The sequence below is a fragment of the Nothobranchius furzeri genome, chromosome 16 (assembly GCF_043380555.1).
Source record: "Nothobranchius furzeri strain GRZ-AD chromosome 16, NfurGRZ-RIMD1, whole genome shotgun sequence".
In the NCBI taxonomy this organism is placed as follows: domain Eukaryota; kingdom Metazoa; phylum Chordata; class Actinopteri; order Cyprinodontiformes; family Nothobranchiidae; genus Nothobranchius; species Nothobranchius furzeri.
In genome coordinates, this window is record NC_091756.1 from 30087418 (window position 1) to 30105687 (window position 18270).

The 18270-nt window shown below is 43.1% G+C and overlaps 3 protein-coding genes across 9 annotated transcripts in view; 1 reads left to right on the forward strand and 2 right to left on the reverse strand.

Moving 5' to 3' along the window:
• Nucleotides 1–72: 72 nt before the first annotated feature.
• On the reverse strand, nucleotides 73–7012 carry pgp (phosphoglycolate phosphatase). 2 transcript variants are annotated; one of them, XM_015963534.3, is made up of 3 exons: nucleotides 6404–7012; nucleotides 5605–6315; nucleotides 73–803 (listed from the first exon to the last, which is right to left on the reverse strand). In XM_015963534.3, exons 2-3 carry the CDS (start codon nucleotides 6197–6199, stop codon nucleotides 478–480), a joined length of 921 nt encoding a protein of 306 aa, XP_015819020.1. In that variant the 5' UTR covers nucleotides 6200–6315; nucleotides 6404–7012; the 3' UTR covers nucleotides 73–477. The 2 variants fall into 2 exon arrangements, with proteins under 2 accessions (XP_015819020.1, XP_015819021.1); XM_015963535.3 differs by having other exon boundaries at nucleotides 6399–6450.
• A 199-nt stretch (nucleotides 7013–7211) lies between these two features.
• zdhhc4 (zinc finger DHHC-type palmitoyltransferase 4) lies at nucleotides 7212–10418 on the reverse strand. Its single transcript, XM_015963532.3, has 6 exons — nucleotides 9825–10418; nucleotides 9669–9742; nucleotides 9404–9582; nucleotides 8031–8156; nucleotides 7673–7917; nucleotides 7212–7589 (listed from the first exon to the last, which is right to left on the reverse strand). The coding sequence occupies exons 1-6, from the start codon at nucleotides 9945–9947 to the stop codon at nucleotides 7290–7292; spliced, it is 1047 nt and encodes a 348-aa protein (XP_015819018.1). The 5' UTR covers nucleotides 9948–10418; the 3' UTR covers nucleotides 7212–7289.
• grid2ipb (glutamate receptor, ionotropic, delta 2 (Grid2) interacting protein, b) overlaps nucleotides 8154–18270 on the forward strand; it is a 55152-nt gene continuing 45035 nt past the window's right edge. The window contains exons 1-4 of one of the 6 annotated variants that reach the window (XM_054749078.2): nucleotides 8154–9363; nucleotides 11080–11213; nucleotides 14901–15154; nucleotides 15351–15680. In XM_054749078.2, coding sequence (XP_054605053.1) covers nucleotides 14909–15154; nucleotides 15351–15680 — 576 coding nt within the window. In that variant the 5' untranslated portion in view covers nucleotides 8154–9363; nucleotides 11080–11213; nucleotides 14901–14908. Of the gene's footprint in view, nucleotides 9364–11079; nucleotides 11214–13242; nucleotides 14011–14900; nucleotides 15155–15350; nucleotides 15681–18270 lie in introns of those variants that run through there. The other 5 variants (XM_015963521.3, XM_015963520.3, XM_070545534.1 and 2 more) reach the window with 5 other exon arrangements.

An 18270-nucleotide genomic window follows, 5' to 3' on the forward strand; every position in this document is an offset into this window, starting at 1 on the left:
TGCCTCTGCGTCCAGCCGATGACAACCCAAGGTGACTTTAAGCATGGGACTTTTGAGCTGAAGCCACAGAGCTGAGTTTGTGAAAATGGTTGAATTTTATTCAGACTATGCACATTATTTCAAAGTCTCCAAACACAAAAGAGTTTGATACAGAAATGTAAACCTGGACATCATTACACCAACGCTGCCACGTGTGTGCTCCTTGTTGAGTTTTCCTTAAAGGTGCTTAAGAGGAAGTAGCATCGCAGGAAAAGAGGCCAGTAGATTCAAGGTTTCTTTAAAAACTTTAAATACACAGAAAATACTGACATATTTGTTCTGGTGTTACTAATCATTTAAAATGGACATTTAGTTAGTTACATAAATAAGATCTAGTTTCAGTGCTGTTTGTCACACAACAGAAACAGAAACTTAAATTTGATTATAATAAAATTTTCCCTTTTAAAGAGACGATGGAACCTGACATACGAGTCAGTATCATCCCTGCAGAGCTGGAAGCAGGTCTGCGATGCTCTCCACGTAATAATCCGGCACCATCCCCTTCCTCTCCGAGCAACCGCTCTCCCAGTGGGCCTCGGCCTCCGCCACGGTGCTGACCCCCGTCAGGGTGAGGAGGGTCTTCAGGCCGCAGTTGGAGCCCAGCAGGATGTCCGTGTCGAGCCGATCCCCGACCATCAGGCAGCGATCTGGGTTCACACCGAACTGGGAGGCCACGCAGTCGAACATGAAGTGGTTGGGCTTGCCCACTGTTTGGGCCTGACGCTGGGCTGCCGTTTCCACAGCCTGCAACAGGCAGCCTGTACCTGGGGGGTTGGAGTGGGGTCAGAGAGAGGGTCAGGAGGTCAGGCAGGATGTCACTTGAAGCTGCTGCAACAAAAGCCCTGATTCTGGTTTCAGTGTGCATGGTTCTGACCTGCAGATAAAGATGGTAGTAAATTATGCACATAAAACAAAAGGTGTGCTATTGCTAATGTAAATTAGCACTTTGTGGAAGAGTTCGAGGAATGGCAAAAACTGTTTTCTATTAGGTTAGAAATGATGTGTTCACAAGCTACAAAGAAATTGTTTTATTGAGTTTGATTGGCTGATATGATGTTGAACATCGCCCTGTTCCAATCACCAGCTGGGTTTTGGGGTACATCTCTCAATGCTGCCATCTTAAAATTGCTCCGATCTTCCACATTTCATGTTCCAAGAGATTTGGATTATTTAGTAAACTCTTCTAACCTCTCATTGCACCTTTAACGGCATGCATAAATATCACCCACATCATCTAAATGTATAGCTTCTGGTGCACCCTGGGGTGTGTAATGTCAAACTGAAAGCAGTGTAAAGGTCATGAAAAATCATTTTAATGAACCTCTGTGAGATTTATCCCTTTATTTATTTATTTATTTATTTATTTAAAGAGTAAACACTTTAAGCTATTGCTTTCAAACTGGTTTCAGTGGTTCTTGAACCAGAACCTTGAGCAACATCACATTGGACAGAACTCTGTAGCTCTCTGCTGAACAGTTTATTGGTTTGGGTAGGAACACCAGTGGGAGGTTTTTGCATGCGTTACAGCAGGGGTATTCAATTCCGGTCCTGGGGGTCCAGTACACATGTTTTAGGCCTAGTCCACACGTAGCCGGGGTTTTTTAAAAACGAATATCCGCCCCTCCAAAAACTTGCATCCACACCACCGCGTTTTAAAAAACAAACTCTGTCCACACGTACCCGGATAAATACGTTGTTAAGGACATGCCAGACCTGTAGGCGGCAGTACTTCCCCCGTTCTTAACCTCGTCCTTCGTCTGTGGTCTTCCGCAAGGAGCAGTAATTCCGCTTGCAAAAACAAACAAGCAGAAAGCGCTCGGACAATTGATGGATCGGGTAGTGACAGAGCGCAGCTCTGAGGGCTTCCATGCTGTCGGCTAGTGTAAACACAGGTCGCACACGTGATGTCAGCATTTTTTTGTCGCGGAAAGTGACGTTGCAGACCTTAAAACTCCGGTTTTGTCCGTCCACACGCAGACACCCAAAACGGAGAAAACGCAGATCTTCACTTTGGCCGGAGTTTTTAAAAAGATCCGTTTTCGTGTGAAAAAACTCTGTTACGGCTACGTGTGGACAGGGCCTAAGTTGTTTGGTTTCTCTGCTCCCAACACACTTGATTCAGTGGTTGAATCACCTGTGCAGCAGCTCACCAGGCTCTGCAGATTCTTGTTAATCACCTGCTGATTGAAATCAGGTGTGTTGAAACAAAAGTTAAAACTAAAAAGTGCTCTATACCGGCCCTCCAAGCCCGGAATTGAATAACCCAGCTTTACGGCAATAGTGGTTTACTGTTTTAGGAGCTCATATAAAGGCTAGCAGTTAGCTTCTCAGTTCGTTGACCATTTATGAAAAACACAAGAAGAAGAATTTTCCTCTTTTTGTTGTCATCGTGTTTGAGTCTGGAAGTAAAAGTAAGAGTAGTGTCTTTGGAGGCGAAGCAAAGAGTTACAACCAGAGTGAACATCGGCACGGCCTACACTCGTTTGAGGGAGTTGAGACTACAAGTCAAGAACTGATGGTGACCTGGCTTTGTTGCTACTTGACTTGTAAGTAATATTTACTAGTCCAGAAATGTGGAACTTTATACTTCTTGGCTTATTTAGTACCAGTTGGCTCAGATTTGTATTAGCTTGTCATTAGCACTAGCAACAGCTGGCCGTAGCAGGGTTGTTTACAACAGTTGTAATTCCGCTTTCAACCAGTAGGACGGAGGAGGGAAAACGCATTAAGTGTTACTTTAAGACAGCAGTAATCCACTTAGGAGCTGGGTCTATTACCATGTAAACAAGTGGAAAAAAGGTATGAATGAACCCATGTCTGATGTCAATTGTTGTCTTAAAGATCAACTTCACTTAAAAAAACATTTTTAATTATTTCTGATTATAATAGGTCACTCGCTTAACATGAAATAGTCTCCTACACCTATATCCTGCATTGACTCTTGACAGCTCTACAACACAACCAGTCATTAACCCACACACGCTGGTGGCAATGAGCTACATTGTAGCCACAGCTGCCCTGAGGCACAAAAGCTAACCCTTAGCAACTCCACCACACCGCAGAACTCCTCCAGACTTGTGTTATTTGTGGAGATAAACAGCAACGTGGCAGAACAGAGTCTGTGGTAGAGTCATGTTGTTGTTAGCCAATCAGAGGTGAGAATTCCATATATCAGGAAATAAGACTCCAAATTCTGCTGTCTGCAGCTCATATCTGATCTGGCTCACTTCTGCTTCCTGAAACAGGAGTACCAGAGCTTTTTTCCCCTCGGCGTAAGATTTACAAAGCACTAATTGCCACTGAAGACTACAGCAAATGTATTAATGAGTAAAGTTGACCTTTAATACAGCTCCAATCATCTGAAGTCCACAGTTCATGCTACTTTATTTTGTAACCCTTAATATCACCATTAGCAGTGCTTGGTTGTTTCAGTAGAATTATTTAGATTTTACAGTTGAACTTGAGTCCTGGATGTTCTGAATGAGCAACATTTATTGTTATAACCACATAATTCATATAAATAACCAATATAAAACTAACAGCAGAAAAATGGCTTATTAGAAAGAAATTATCTTTCATATAGCGCCTCTCAAGATAAAAATCACAAGGTCCTTCACAAAAACTAAACATTTTAAATATAAAAATTATATATTTTTAAATGATTAAAAGACATGGTTAAAATAAGGAAAACAAGTTGATTAAAAATGTAAGAAAAGGGAAAGAGAAAATGAATGGAAAAGCAGGAAATCAGTGGAAGTATTAAATAGTATCTCATTAATGTTAAAGGGCTGCACTGCTGGTGGTACAGTTGCCTTGCAGCGAGAGGGTCACTGGTTTCTTTATGGAGTTAGCATGTTCCCCTCATGCATGCGTGGGTTTTCTTTGGGTACATTTTATTCACGCAGTCCAAAAACGTGCATGTTAGGTTGATTGGAGACTTAATTATTCATCAGTGTGAGCGTGTGTGTGACTGGTGTAGGGCTGGGCAAAAAAATCTGAAATTTATCGTTATCAAAATTTCTGACTCATCAAATAAATGTTCCCACAACAATACATTTGATAATATAAAAATGAAAAGATGTGTGTAGGTTTGCAACATTCATGTCCCTTTAGGAAGCTGTGTCGCCTTGAGTCATGTAAAAATGTGACTCAACGTAATACACGTGACAGCCCCATCTAGTGGATAACTTGTTTCTGTGCACACCTGTAGTTATCATCCATTTATCGTTATCCAGGTGAAATCCTCAATATATGGTGATATTGATTTCAGGCCGTATCGCCCAGCCCTAACTGCTTGTGTGTCTGATGGATTGGAGACATATCTGGAGTGTCCCCCGCCTCTGCCTGATGACAGCGCTCCATACCCCAAGTGAGGATTAAGAGTTCAGATAATGAGTGTGAATCATTAACTGTCAAGAGAGTAGGGCTTCAAACACAAAAGAGTTCGATACAGAAATGTAAACCTGATAACGATAAGTGGACAATAACTACAGGTATGCGCAGAAACAAAAGTTGTCCACTAGATGGGGCTGTCACGTGTATCGCGTTGAGACACAATGGCCTTGTTCCAGTTGAGCAGAGAGCAGACGATGCAGCAGGGGGAGTGGCTGAAAGTCGGCGTTAAAGTCGGACAGATTTCCCTACATGTGTAGCTCACGGGTGACGATGAATGAAGATATCACGTTAGCGTTCATACTTGTTTAATTTTTTATTTTAATTATGGTGCCTGCTAGCAACCGAAAGACATCCTCACGTGCTTGTGGATAATATAATGCATATGAAGACCTGACTGTAATAATAAAGGTTATCAGCTGTAGCTTTAGTGTGCTCATAGGAAACGTGACAAAGAACACAAAACACATTTCTCTTTATGGCCTATATAGTTGTCATCATCAACGTAACATGATTTACAGAATACTCGTGACCAACTAACATTTTGCATTTCACCACAGGATGTTCGGATCAAAATATGAACCAATCAGATCTTAGATCAGGTGAGAGCCAGGCGTTTCCCGTCATGCCCTAGGTTTGGCAGCCGGTGGAGAGCAACTGCAGCTCCTTGCTCCAAAATCTGCAGCCGCCTTGATCTCACGAGGTTATCGTTTCCTACGTAGGCATGACGTCAGAGCAAGTCAGCATCAAGTCGGACACAAATCTAACCGGCAAGCACTGCGCGCCGATCACCGGTGATCGAATCTGCGCAGACCTGGCTCATCTCGAACACGGCCATTTTTACGTGACTACAGATGGTACAGCTTCTTAAAGGGACATGAATGTTGCCAACCTACACACATCTTTTCATTTTTTATTATCAGATTTATTGACATGGCAAAGATTATCACAATAAGAGTCAGAAATGTCGATAACGATAAATTTTCGATTTATTGCCCAGCCCTACAAGAGAGCCATTATAATTCGGCAACAATTAAAGGATCTAGCTGTTAGCTTATCAATCCTGTCACTATTTCTCCCAACAGAGGCTGCTCATTAGGCTTCTACAGAGATCCATGCTGATGATTACCATGATTAAACATAATTATTGAGTTGAGTTTATGAAGCGTCTACCTGGCACGGCCTTGCCCCCCTCCAGAGGCAGCCTGGTGTCCCTGTTGGTTCCCACAAACAGACAGTCCCTCTGGATCAGGTACTGCATGGCTCGGTTCAGCTTCATGTAACTGAAGTGCTCGTCGAACCCGACCACCACCGCCTTCACCTCGGGGTCCAGCGGCACGCTGGCCCAGTCGTTCTGCTTTCCGAAGACGTGGTCCGGTCCCACGCCGGTCTGCTGGATCCCCACGGCCTCCAGCTCCTGCTCCATGGCGTTGCTTCCCAACAGGTACACTTTCCCCTCCAGCTTGCACACCGTCTTCAGGTACATGGCGCAGCAGTACGCGGTTCCGAACACCTCTTCTTCTCTCACACCGAAGCCCAGCGAGGTCATTTTATCCGCGTACATCTTCCTCGTCTTGCTGCTGTTGTTGGTGACGAAGAAGACCTTCTTCCCGTGCTCTTTGAGCAGGTTTATGACCTGGGGAGCCCCGGGGATGGACTGGTCCCCTCTCCAGATCACCCCGTCACAGTCAAACAGGACGCTGTCCACCGAATCCAGCACCTGTTTCACCAGCGCCCCGTTCAGCCGTGTGCACTTAGTCCCCGACATCAGGGCGAGGTTCAGCGGAGCTTGTTTTAAAACAAGAGCCAAAATAGCCTACAGCACCGGTGTTCAGGGTGAGGGTGTCTCCTCCACCTATCGGAGATCACGGAGTATAAAGACCCCTGTCGAGACCAGGGAGAAGTTCACAAGTGGTTCAGACGACAGTTGTGGGGAAACTTATGCTGAAATTGATCAGAGAACCAACCTGACCTTCTGCCTGCTGTTGCTGCAATCCACCGGTCACTTCCGCACCGGCTTAAAGGGCCAGCAGCACCTTCAAACGCAAACCGCGCCCACTTCCGGTAATGAGCAAAATCGGGAAATAAGTAATTTGGAAAAAATGTGAAGTAACAATCAAAGTTCTTGATTTGAGTCCAGTGAAGACTCTACCTTCATGGTTTGGTATACTAGAAGGGAGATATATCGCCTTCACGTGTAAAAAGAAACGTTTGGAACAATAAGTGTTTCTGATCATTTTCAACCCAAACTCTTTTTATTGGGACGCCTTTCATCTTACACACCAATGAAGCATTTTTAACGGAGTAGTTAACCCACGCTCTTAAACATAACAAAAACTATGGCAAAATAATCCTATTTATTCCCACCAATGCTACTGACTTCATCTGTAAATAAAACTGCAAGTTTCCAGACACAATTAGCAAGAGTGGAGATTTTATCAGTTGTCAAACCACTGTCACTTTGTAGTAAGGTTATTCAAATCTTAAGTTTAATGTAAGGATCTAGCATACATTTGAATCCCAGGCTAAATAATAAGTGTTTTTTTTTATTGTGTTCATGTATATGTAAACTCCCATACCCCCCCCCCCCCCCGATGAAAATAGGCTAAGGCCCTTCTTTTGTATGTCACGTAATGGGATCATCCTCTGAACCTTTCAGTGAAGTACCAACATCTACATACTGCTGCCTTTAGTGACACCTACAGGTATAGATCTGCCACTGCATTATTATTTAATTACAAGTCCCTGTACAAGGTAAATTCATACAAAAATCCATAAAGTAATTTCAAAACTTTATTTTATAAGCAGAAGTAGCAAAAGTAGCCGCTGTTGCCAGTTAAAATGAACATTCTTTCTTTTCAGTTGCTTTTTTTCTGAATGCCTCGTAGAGGAAAGAAGATCTCTCCCAGGTTTCGGAGAGCCCCCCGGCTGTAGTAGTGTCTCTTGGAGTGATCTGGGATGGGGCTAGAAAGATGATCGGCTGCTGCTGTTGGATGGCAGTGCTGAAAAAAGTAACCTCGACTTTTGTACCACTCGTTGGAGGTTTGGTTGATGAGGGCCAGGTAGGAATGAAACAGGGCGTAACCAGCGAGGAGGAAGAAGATGAAGATCAAGAATCCCAGCATGAAGACGATACGGGGGAATGTCATAAATAAATGCTAGAGGGGCAAAGAAAAAGGGATGTTTTACATTTTGGATTTAATTACGTACAGCGTGTAAGCTTTAATGATGTCAGCCGTACCTGTACAACAAACAGAGGTCCAGCAGGCTGCTGCTGGCCGTGCTCATCAATGTAACTGGCTCTTAGGAGCCCTGAACGCAGCACGGCATGAAGCAACATGTCTCCTGTCAGCAGGGCGATGTCGCCCGCCATGGCACACACACTCAAGAGGTAAAGCAGGAAGTACCGTGTGTTCCGAGCGCCGATGCAGTTGTTCACCCAAACACAGTGATGGTCAAAGCGCTGGACACACCTGTTGCACACCCCTGAGGAACGGTTTGCCAATCAGCAGAGAGAAACATTTGTTTTTGGACATGAATGAGTAGTAGAAAGGATCACTTGATGATGTGGGTGACAAAATAAAAGGGTAAATACTTACTGCAGTGTTTGGAACGGGCTGGTTTGACAAGTTGGCAGGTTGGACAGGAGACTCCAGGGTGAAACAGTCTCCTATCGTAGGAGTAGATGTGCAGCTGGTTGGAGAGTTTCTTCTTTGTCACTGTGCCTGGTAGATGGCAAACGGAGTAATGCACAGAACCAAACCAAACTGGACGAAAGAAGGGACTTCTACGAACATTTCTGATCAAATGCATTGCTATTTTGGCTAATTTAAAGTATAATAATTCTAGTTGTATTACATAACTGCTGTCTAGCACACCCTGAGATTATTGTGCAAAGTTTTTACCCAACTGCAGAGATTATATACAATTCATTTCACAACAGGCAGATATGAGATAACCTTCTAAAAAGCAAATATGCCACAGTACTGCAGTATGACAGGGTTTGATAAGGCACTGATCTGGAAATGCCTAACAAAAAATACACTTTCCACTCAACACTGCGTGAGTCACCTTTAAACAACAAAGAGATGATTTGAAATATTAGGTTAAATGTAATAAGTAAAATCTGTGGGTCAAAAGCTACAAGGTTCATCAACCACTGCATTACCTGACCAAACTGATGTGATGGGAAAGTTTCCATGACAACTTAGGGTTACATAAATGAACAAATGCTGAATTTGGTATTTTAGTCATTTTAATATTGATGCACAAAAAGAAAGTGACACCGATGCTTCAGTTTAGATGTTTTCTCCTTGCAGTTCGGCAAAAAACTAGAAAAAAAGTTCATTTAAAACCCAAACTTTTATTTTGAATGTTTGTAAACAATAATCAGACTAAACATGATGCCAGCGAAGGACCATCTTATTACTGAATATGAAATATTCCTTTACTAGAAAACTAGCACTTTTCCGAGTGTCTGTTCTCTGTGAGGGTATTTTATTGACCTTGGTGACTAAATTAGCCACATAGCTTCACTTCATGCTGGGTATGCTAATTCTCACAGAATGGTTTCATATGTAGCAAGTGTACAGCTCCTGCAGATGTAACATTAAGTTCAAAGCCAATCCTCCAAGTTAGAGCCATCTGGGGTTTCTAAATATCCCCAAACTTTCCTTAAAGTAAACACTGCCTTTTTAGAAGAGGAGGAAACACTCTGTAGGCTCATCTCCTACCACCATGAGAAGTATCTGCTAGTAGAGGTTGAAGGGACCGGTGGTGCCTGTGCCCAGCAGCCCCGCCTCTGCAGCTGTGGCGACAATCACCACCCAAGTGGGAGTGTGTTTGTGAATGAATGAATGGATGAATGATATGCTGAAGTGTAAAGCGCTTTGGAGACCTTCCCCATATGGCCTGATTGTGACAAGTCAGCAGGTAAAATTGGTGTTTACATTGAAGGTAAATCAAAAGTTACCTGGGTCTGTTTTGATGCAGAGGTAGAAGAATATGGTCTTGATGACTAACAAGACGTAAGGCACTGACAAGCTTGTTACAGTGGTGTCCATCTCCCTGCAGAAGCCGAACACTTCGTAAGTAAACTCTGCATAAACGGCTCCCTCCAGCAGGATGTGCAGACAAATGAAAGAGTTGTTCCTGAAATAACATTTAATACCACACGATCAGAGCCACACTCACTGCAATGTTTGGATCGCGTGTATAAAAGGGTTCAGACAGCAAACCTTTGGTGAAACAGTCTGTGTAAGGTCCAGTGTGAAACTTTTTGGAGCCACTGTGGTGTAAAAGGTGCGAGCTTCTGTGAAGAAACACATTTAAGTGCAGTTTTCTGAATCTGTCGGCGCTACTCTGTCTCTTTTTGTAATGACAGTAATTCTTACCTTTGAAACATAGCTGAGCAGTGTATCAAAGGGGTTTTGCTGCTGGCCCGAGTATTTACACACTAAAAGTATACATGTTAGCACCACCGCCACGTAGATGGCAAACAAAGTAAGAAAATCCATCTGGTTTATTTACATTGAGACAGCTTTAGGCGAACAGGAGCTCAAATCTACAACCGAGAAGTAAAAAAACCAAAAAGAAAGTGCTACAATATGAAAGGGAGGCTTTCGTTTAACTATTTTTTTAGTCTTTAAAACAAAAAAGTAGGCACAGTTTTCTAAAAATGACAAAAACATGAGAATCTCTCGTTAGCATGCTAACCTTAAACACGTCTGTCCCTGTTTGCTTTACTTCCTGCTCGTTTCAGTCAAAGTCGCACCTAGCTGCCTTTCTGTTCAACTTTCAAGTTATCATAGTCCCATTGGGTTTCATTCAGACAACCGGTTTTAGTTTTACGTTCATGCCCCGTCCTCCTCAGTGTCTGTAAACAAAGCTACTTCCGTAGCACCGGAGCTACGGAAGTAGCATCGTAGCTAACAAGTGAGGAACTGATGCTGCTTGGGGAAAGGGAACTGATGTCTGTGGAAGGAATGTAGTCCTTTTCTCTGTTTAGTTCCAAAATCACAAACAGCTGTATGTTAAAAAGAGATACGCCAGATGTTAACATAGAAAAAGATTATGAGGGGTGAGTCAGGCCTAGAGTGGTTAATGAAGAAAAGAATGCTAGTTGCTGAGGTTCTCAGTGCAAGGGACAATGTGTCCCATAAACTAAAATCAAATCACAGGTCTGGCATTCCTTGAATGGTTTCCTGCTGCTTTTCATCTTATTTAGAGAAATTACGAAGTTAATCCTGCTCTGTTCAAATACTAAAAAGATTTATGCAATTCCTGCAAGATTTATCTTCGTCATTTAGCACTCAAGAGTATGCAATGGGGATGACTTTTAATTAGAATGACACAAATTTTTACTTCAGAGCCAGTACCCGACTGAGTTATGTCCATTTTTGTGTTTTCGTTATTTAACTTTAATTAGATTGACTTCGGAAGGTAATCGGTTATAGACACCACCTGTAGTTGTATTATCTCTGGAAATATGCATTCAAATACACTTGCCTGCATTAAAGTATATTGTTAAACCACACCATTCAATGTAAAAAATGTACCCTTCAAAATTTTTACACCAGTTTAATCATCAAGTTAACGCCACAGGACAATATTTTTGTTTCTGTCTCTGCCATCCATTGCTCCACACAGTGCAACAAAAGGACACCCGTTGGATCTGGTTGCAGACATGGCCCCGTGCTCATGTTACAGCCCTCACTGCTGCAGACAGGAGCGTCACTCAGAAGTTGTGTGTGTGTTCACATCCCTGGATGCTGGTTGAAAAGGTACTGGATGTTTCATTGTCACTGCTTTCCATTACACGGCACCAGCGTGGTCATGATTTTGCATTCTAATCTTCGGCAGGTGTTAGATCTCTGTGCTCTGTTTGTGTCTCTGAGCCACTTTTATAGTTTTCTGTTGGCTGTTTGTCATCTTGTTGCATGTCTGGCTTAAGTGTAAGAGAAGACTCATAGTAATGTTTTTGGAGCTGAGTCTAGTCATGTTTAATTATTCACTATGGACTGAACTGGCTGTCGTGTTTACTCTGCCACTAATAACTGTTTATGCTCCAATAAGCTTTACCAGAACTTTCTCTAGAGTTGTTAGAATTCCTTATTTACTGTATTTAAATTATCGTCTAATAGTATCGACTGTCAATAATATCTTGTAAAAGTGAAGAGGGGAGGCATATGATTGCTTATAATTTGGTGGTCCCTCACATTATTTTTAATAATACTATAACAGGAACTAGCACTGCGCAATTTATCATTTATTGTTATTGAAATTTCTGACTATCCGATATCATTTTCCCATGTCAATAAATTCGTAATTAAAAATGGAAAGGGTATCCAGACTCGTCTCTGTGTAGAATAGACAGGGCGAGTCTGGCAGGCTGGGTTTGGGGTGATAAACCACCAAATAGTTCCCGCGCGCAGCCACTGCTGCAGCTCTCTGCTGCAGCTCTCTGCTCCTTACAGGGATGGGTCAAATTCAGAGATGTCATTTCAACAGTGTGTCATGATGACTATGGGACTTTAAATTTAAATGTTTTCTAACAAGAGCAGAACCAGACTCTCTAAACAGAGCATGTAAAATAATTCCTTAAAAGATAAGATTTGCAGCAACAGGTTTGGTAGGCTAGAGGTTAGAATGTAGTTTTGTGCAGGTTTGCCTCCCGGTCGCATCAGAAACGGTTTTCTTCTTCTTTAGCTACACTTGCCAGTATTATGTTTTGAATCCTTTATTGGTAAACTGTTTAAAATATAAGGACTAATCTGTTATTTTATTTTATTTTTTACTTCCTTTGTTTATTTAGCCGGTGTGAGTCCATGTGAGGTGAGCCGAATGTCAGCTGCTTGGAAATGATCGACATCAAAGATCTTTGGAGACACAAAATATTTTGTAGAAAATAATCAATAAAACAAAAATATTTTTAAAATGAAATTGGCGTCAGCTGGCTGAATAGATTACTACGAACACTGTTAGTCAAACAGTGTCGGCTCATGGCAAAATAAGAAGAAAGGCAGGCGGTGGACAGCAGGTTTGCCTAAGACGCTGTTTTGTCAGAGCGGAGCTTCACTGAACTGAACCGTTTTATTTCTGGGTATAAGTTCACGTTGACGAAGATAGCTCGTATTTAAGATAAAAGACATCTCAGTAGTTCCAACGGCACGATTTTATCATATATCGGGCCTAGACAAGAAAGAAAATGATCACGAGGCGCTTCACAAAAACAAAAAATTTAAAGTATAAAAAATATTTTAGAAAATGATTAAAATAAGCAAAAATAGACAACTGTGATTAAAAATTCAAAGAAAGAGAGAGGGAGTTAATAGGAAAGTAGGAAATGAGTGGTTCCTGGGGAAGGCAGAATAGGTGGGGAGAGCAGAATAAGGAGAGGGTGGTGATGAAGGTCACACCAAAGCCAGTTTGAACAGGTGAGTTTTCAGCTGCTTTTTAAAGGAGACCACTGATCTCAGGCTCAGGGGAGAGAGGTCCAGAGTCTGGGGGCCACAGCAGCAGAGGATCTGTCACCTTTGGTCTCAAAGGTTCAAAAAAGTGTGATATGGAACCTTTAATTCACTGGTTGCCATCGGTATGTCAAGAATATTTAAAGCAAAATGGCAAATAAATGTTCTAGGAAATACAAATCTCAGACAGTACAACTCAATATGTAAAAATGTATTCATAAATACTGATGAAATCAAGCCGACTCAGGCAAGTTAGGCTGAGAGACACAAAATTAAGACATCAATGAATAAATGACTAAATCAAGTCTCTGTTTTTGTTTCATTTGAGTTTTCTGCTGAGATCTCACCTCCTGTCCTGTAGCAGGACGGTAATCACCCATGTGTTGCTGCTGTATTAATGTCGGGGGTGGAGGAGAACTGAAGATCCATCTGATAATCTCACTAATCCTCAAAGCTAAAGTCTTAAACTGCCCCAATGTCTCCGTGGACCCAACACTTGTGTGTCTTACACACACTCAGGGACAGGCAGAATTCCAGGCACATGCTCCAATTAGTCCTCATCAGGCTTTCTCACGCGGACGCAGTGATTCTGGGCCAGAAGCGCGGTCCCTCCGAGAGCCACCTAACCAAGGGAGGAGGAGGAGGAAAAAGACGCCGCAGTGTATTTATAGAAAAATGAGGCCTCACAATACTGTTTTTGGAGACAGAATTATTAAGGCACCGAGGTGCACGGGTGCACACGTCCCAGTTTTCTGATTAACAGTGTGCAAGCTGGCTCGCCTCAGGATGAATCAGGGATGAAGACGCAGGACTAACTCTTTGACACACTCAGAAAAACAGGTCTGGCTTTTCAATGCACACTCACCCTTTTTTCAGAAGGAGGCTGCTGTGGTTCCGGGGTGGAGAAATGGGGCGATGTTTGCAGACGGTCACGTTGTCCGTTTGACTTTTCGAGGTTGTGGGGTTTTTGTATTTGAACACAGCAGCTGAGTGGACAAAGGGGCTGATAGCCTGCTCGCCTTCACCATGAAGAAGTTTCTGCAAAACAAAAAAGGCAGATACTCTTTCCGGCAGAACAAGCGGGGGCCCCGGTGTCCATCTAAAGATTTCTGTAAGTCTTTGTGAATCCTGCTGTTGTTTAGATTCGGGGCGCCTCACCAGCTTCCAGCTGAGCCCGAGGGTCTGCAACAGACGAGGCAAACAGAAACAGCTTTTATAAATCTGTGTCTTCCATCCTAATAATCATTTGTAGGTCTTAAATGTTCCTAAATGAGCAGCTAGAATCCAGATTTTGTTTTGTTTATTGATACTTTTACCTCTTATTAACCTCCGATTGTCATTAACCTCTTATTTTAACTCTTCAGACTCATCCGTGCAGCCTCTCTGTTCCATTATTGCATAATTACCATTCAGCAGTTAAAGACTGGGATGTGTGTGCTCATTTCTGCAGGAACTTTTGTCTTTCAAGCTAATTAAGGTCACAATGCAGTTATTTGATTGGCTGTGATGGAGTTTATGAACCAGGTCATGGACCGCTGAGCGTGCCACGGTTCAGGGTGGAGGGTTACGGAGCAGCACTCAGATAGTACTACCAGAAACGAGGGAGATCACAGCAGGAAGGAGACGGGCAACAACTGCAGCAACAGATAGATTTGAAATAATGGAGCTAGATCTGAATACATGGACTGCACTGGGTGAGTGGTGGTCGTAGCCTCATGAGGTCCTGCGTCTTTATAGTTCTGTCATAACTGATCTCTTTATCAATCACAGAAACCTGGCCATTGTCCGTTTATTTATTTATTTATTTATTTATTTATTTACTTTTGAGCTACTTTATGTTCAGAAATCTTGTTTGGTCTTTATTCTATGAGGTTCTACCGATTCCAGACAAAGGCTCAGGTCTCAGGAGGTTAATAAGACTGTTCAGCAGTAGGTTGTCATCCCATTTTAAAGTTCATGGATAAAACTGCATGTTCACCATTTTTCTCTTCTGTCATCCAGTCCTCAGCATGCCAACATCCAATCAGGGCTGGCCAGAGGATTTTGGCTTCCAGCTGGGTGGGAATGGACCCAGCTACATCTTGTCAGTGGAGGAAGGCAGCACTGCTCACCTGGCAGGGTTGCAGGCGGGGGATCAGGTCCTAGAGATCGAGGGCCACAATGTGTCCACACTGGCTCCACAAGCCGTGATCGCCATCGCCCAGACTCAGAAGAACATCCCCCCCAGCATCGGAGTGGTGTCTCGGATTCAGCAGGTCTCAAAGCTCCCTCATCTGTTACAGATGCAGTGATAATTGGCTTAATCCTTTAATTTTCACAGTAGTAGATTTTATTTTGTAATTTTTCCAAAAGGGTGCATTCTTGTTCAGTTGTTTAAAAAGCTGAATCTGCTTTCGTCTCTATCTGAGGATAATTCTTGAATTGACTCATTTTGTCACCTGCCTTGTACAGATGGACATCATCCCCGGTCCAGATGGTCGTTTTGGCTTTACCATTGTGGGAGACTGCCCTCTCCTGGTGGAAGACTGCTCGCCATGTTCCCCAGCCGGACGCACAGGTCTCAGGGCCGGGGATTACGTCATGGAGGTGAACGGCATCCCCGTCAGGCACCATGAGATGGCTGCGTCCCTCATCAAAGCCTCCCAGGGGAGGCCGCTCCGTCTGGGGGTGCTGTGCCTCGGTCAAAGGCAGAAACGAAGCGTCAGCATGGTGGATAGTCAGATGGGAGGGGAGGGGGCAAGGCTGGATCGCAAGCACAAAGCTCTGGAGTTCAACCAGAAGGTACTTTTATAGACACTTGAGTCCTGCTGAGTCTGTTCTCCATCATCTGTCCCTCAACATTTTAGAGACACAGGGGGACAAGACGTGTTCCTCAGGGCAGCCTAAATGAATAAATAAATGAGCTGTAGTCATTCAAAGACATCTGAAGATGTTCTTCAGCCTTACTATTTAGGCTTGAAGCTCCTCAGACTTTTGCCTGAAGGAAAGAGGGCGACTCATTCAAATGAGTTTGAACAACACGTATTCCATTCAATAATCTGACCTTATACCTTTTTAAATCAATTTTACAACTACTGTTATCAGTTTAACAGGATTATGAAACAAATGTTCCATTAACAACCATTTAAAAAGTAATCCTTGGTGTTTTGTGCCTGAACTTTAACTTTGTGCTGTGTCCTTTCACAAAAATAGGTTTAGGGTTAAAACACCAGATCTTAGTCTAGTCTGAGTCCATCAATGGGGTCAAAGGAAACAGATGACACATAAATAAGATTCTAGGTGTTTTTTATTTTATTTAGGAAAATTACACACATGCTTATCTAGTCCAGACATGTCCAAAGTGCAGCCCAAGGGCTATTTGTGGCCCTAGATGTGATTTTGTGTGTGGCCCCCAGCAGCATCCGTAAAATGATTGGCTGTATATGAGTGACACTTAATAACAGTTTATGTTCCATTTATTTTACCAACATGAACACTTTGGACCTATGCTGCAGGGCACAAATGAAAATTAATCACCATAAAGCAGTATTTTTTTTTTTGCGTTTCTCAAATAAAACAAGATTGGGGGGGGGGGGGCTGGTGAGGACAATTACCTTGAGGATTTTGGCCCTCCCCTGGAAAAGTTTGGACACCTCTGATATGGTCTGTCAAATGACAGCTACAGTCAGGTCCTGAATATCATCTTTTAGTCTTTTCTTTGTACAGAACAGCTTCAGTTCTGAGATGTTGGTGGATACTTCAGGTAAAAACAAACAGCCAGACCAGGAGTCTCCAATCCAACACTGAGTTTAATGTTTGAATCATCTGTTTAGCAGCTCATGAAGCTCTGCAGAAGTCTTCTAATCACCTGTTGATTAAGGTCATGTGTGTCGACCTGTTCCACTGCATCTGGACCCAAACGTGTTTGTTAAATGGAGCTTATGAAGGAGCCTGTGTGTGTGTGTGTGTGTGTGTGTGTGTGTGTGTGTGTGTGTGTGTGTGTGTGTGTGTGTGTGTGTGTGTGTGTGTGTGTGTGTGTGTGTGTGTGTGTGTGTGTGTGTGTGTGTGTGTGTGTGTGTGTGTGTGTGTGTGTGTGTGTGTGTGTGTGTGTGTGTGTGTGTGTGTGTGTGTGTGTGTGTGTGTGTGTGTGTGTTCAGAGGGTTCTCTGCTTCAGCACACCTGAGGGTAAATTACAGCAAGCTGTCCAGATTCTGAAGCAGCAGGGCACGCCCAGACCTTCACACTACCACCTCCATGTTGGGCTGTTGCCATCATGTTTTTGTGCTAGATTTACTCCAGATGGAACAGGACAACACCTTCTAGAAACTTCTACTTTGGTTTCACTAGGCAGCCCCCCAAGGCACTTTACAACACAACCAGTCATTCACTCACGTACACACTCATTCACATGCTGGTCTTCCAGCCTGTTTTGTGAGACCTCTTCAAATGGTCTGGAATGCAGCGGCGCGTCTGGTCTTCAATCAGCCTAAAAGTGCACATGTCACCCCTCTGTTCACTGAGCTCCATTGGCTAATGCTAGCTGCATGCATCAAATTCAAATATTTACTAACACTAGCATACAAAGTCCTGGATGGTACGGCTCCCATCTACCTGAATCCGGTCATCAAAGAATCGGACAATCCAGACTCTTTTCATGTGTCGTTCCACAGATGTGGAATAACCTACCAAGCACTAATAGAACAGGGGCTTCCTTGTCAATTTTCAACAAACCCCTGAAGACCCAGCTTTTCAGAGAGCATCTTCTAAACTAGCACCCTCCCAGCACCCATCTCCCACTCTACTGTCCACTCCTTGTTTTCTTCCCTCTATGATTGGTTGTGCTGCCTCACCGTCACCTAGGATTGACTGAATAGCATTTGCTGTTAGCCTCAAGGGCTACCTGCTGGCTTGATTATCACTTGCAAGTCGCTTTGGACAAAAGTATAAGCTAAATACATAAACATGCTGGGGCTGATGAGCTACACTGTAGCCATAGCTCCCCGTGGGCGCACTGACAGAGGCATGGTGGCACCGGTCCCTCCAGCCACCACCAACAGGCAAAGGGTGAAGTGTCTTCCCCCAAGGACACAACAACAGTGACAAACTGAGTCAGAGTCTGCAGAATATTTTCTCAAAAGTCTTGGGAGAATCATCAAGATCTTGTTTGGCAAATGTTAGACAGGTCTGAAGCTATTTTTGTCCCCCGTCTCCTTCTTAGTGTTGATATTGATTCATTTTCTCACAGATCAGAAACAATTAAGTGTCAAAAACACTGAATAACTTGTTGAAGAGGTAAATGTTTGTTCACAGCAGTGTAACACAGACTAAATATCTCCAAATCTACAGCTGTGGTGTTAATCAACATTAAATAACATGTTGAGTCTGACACAAT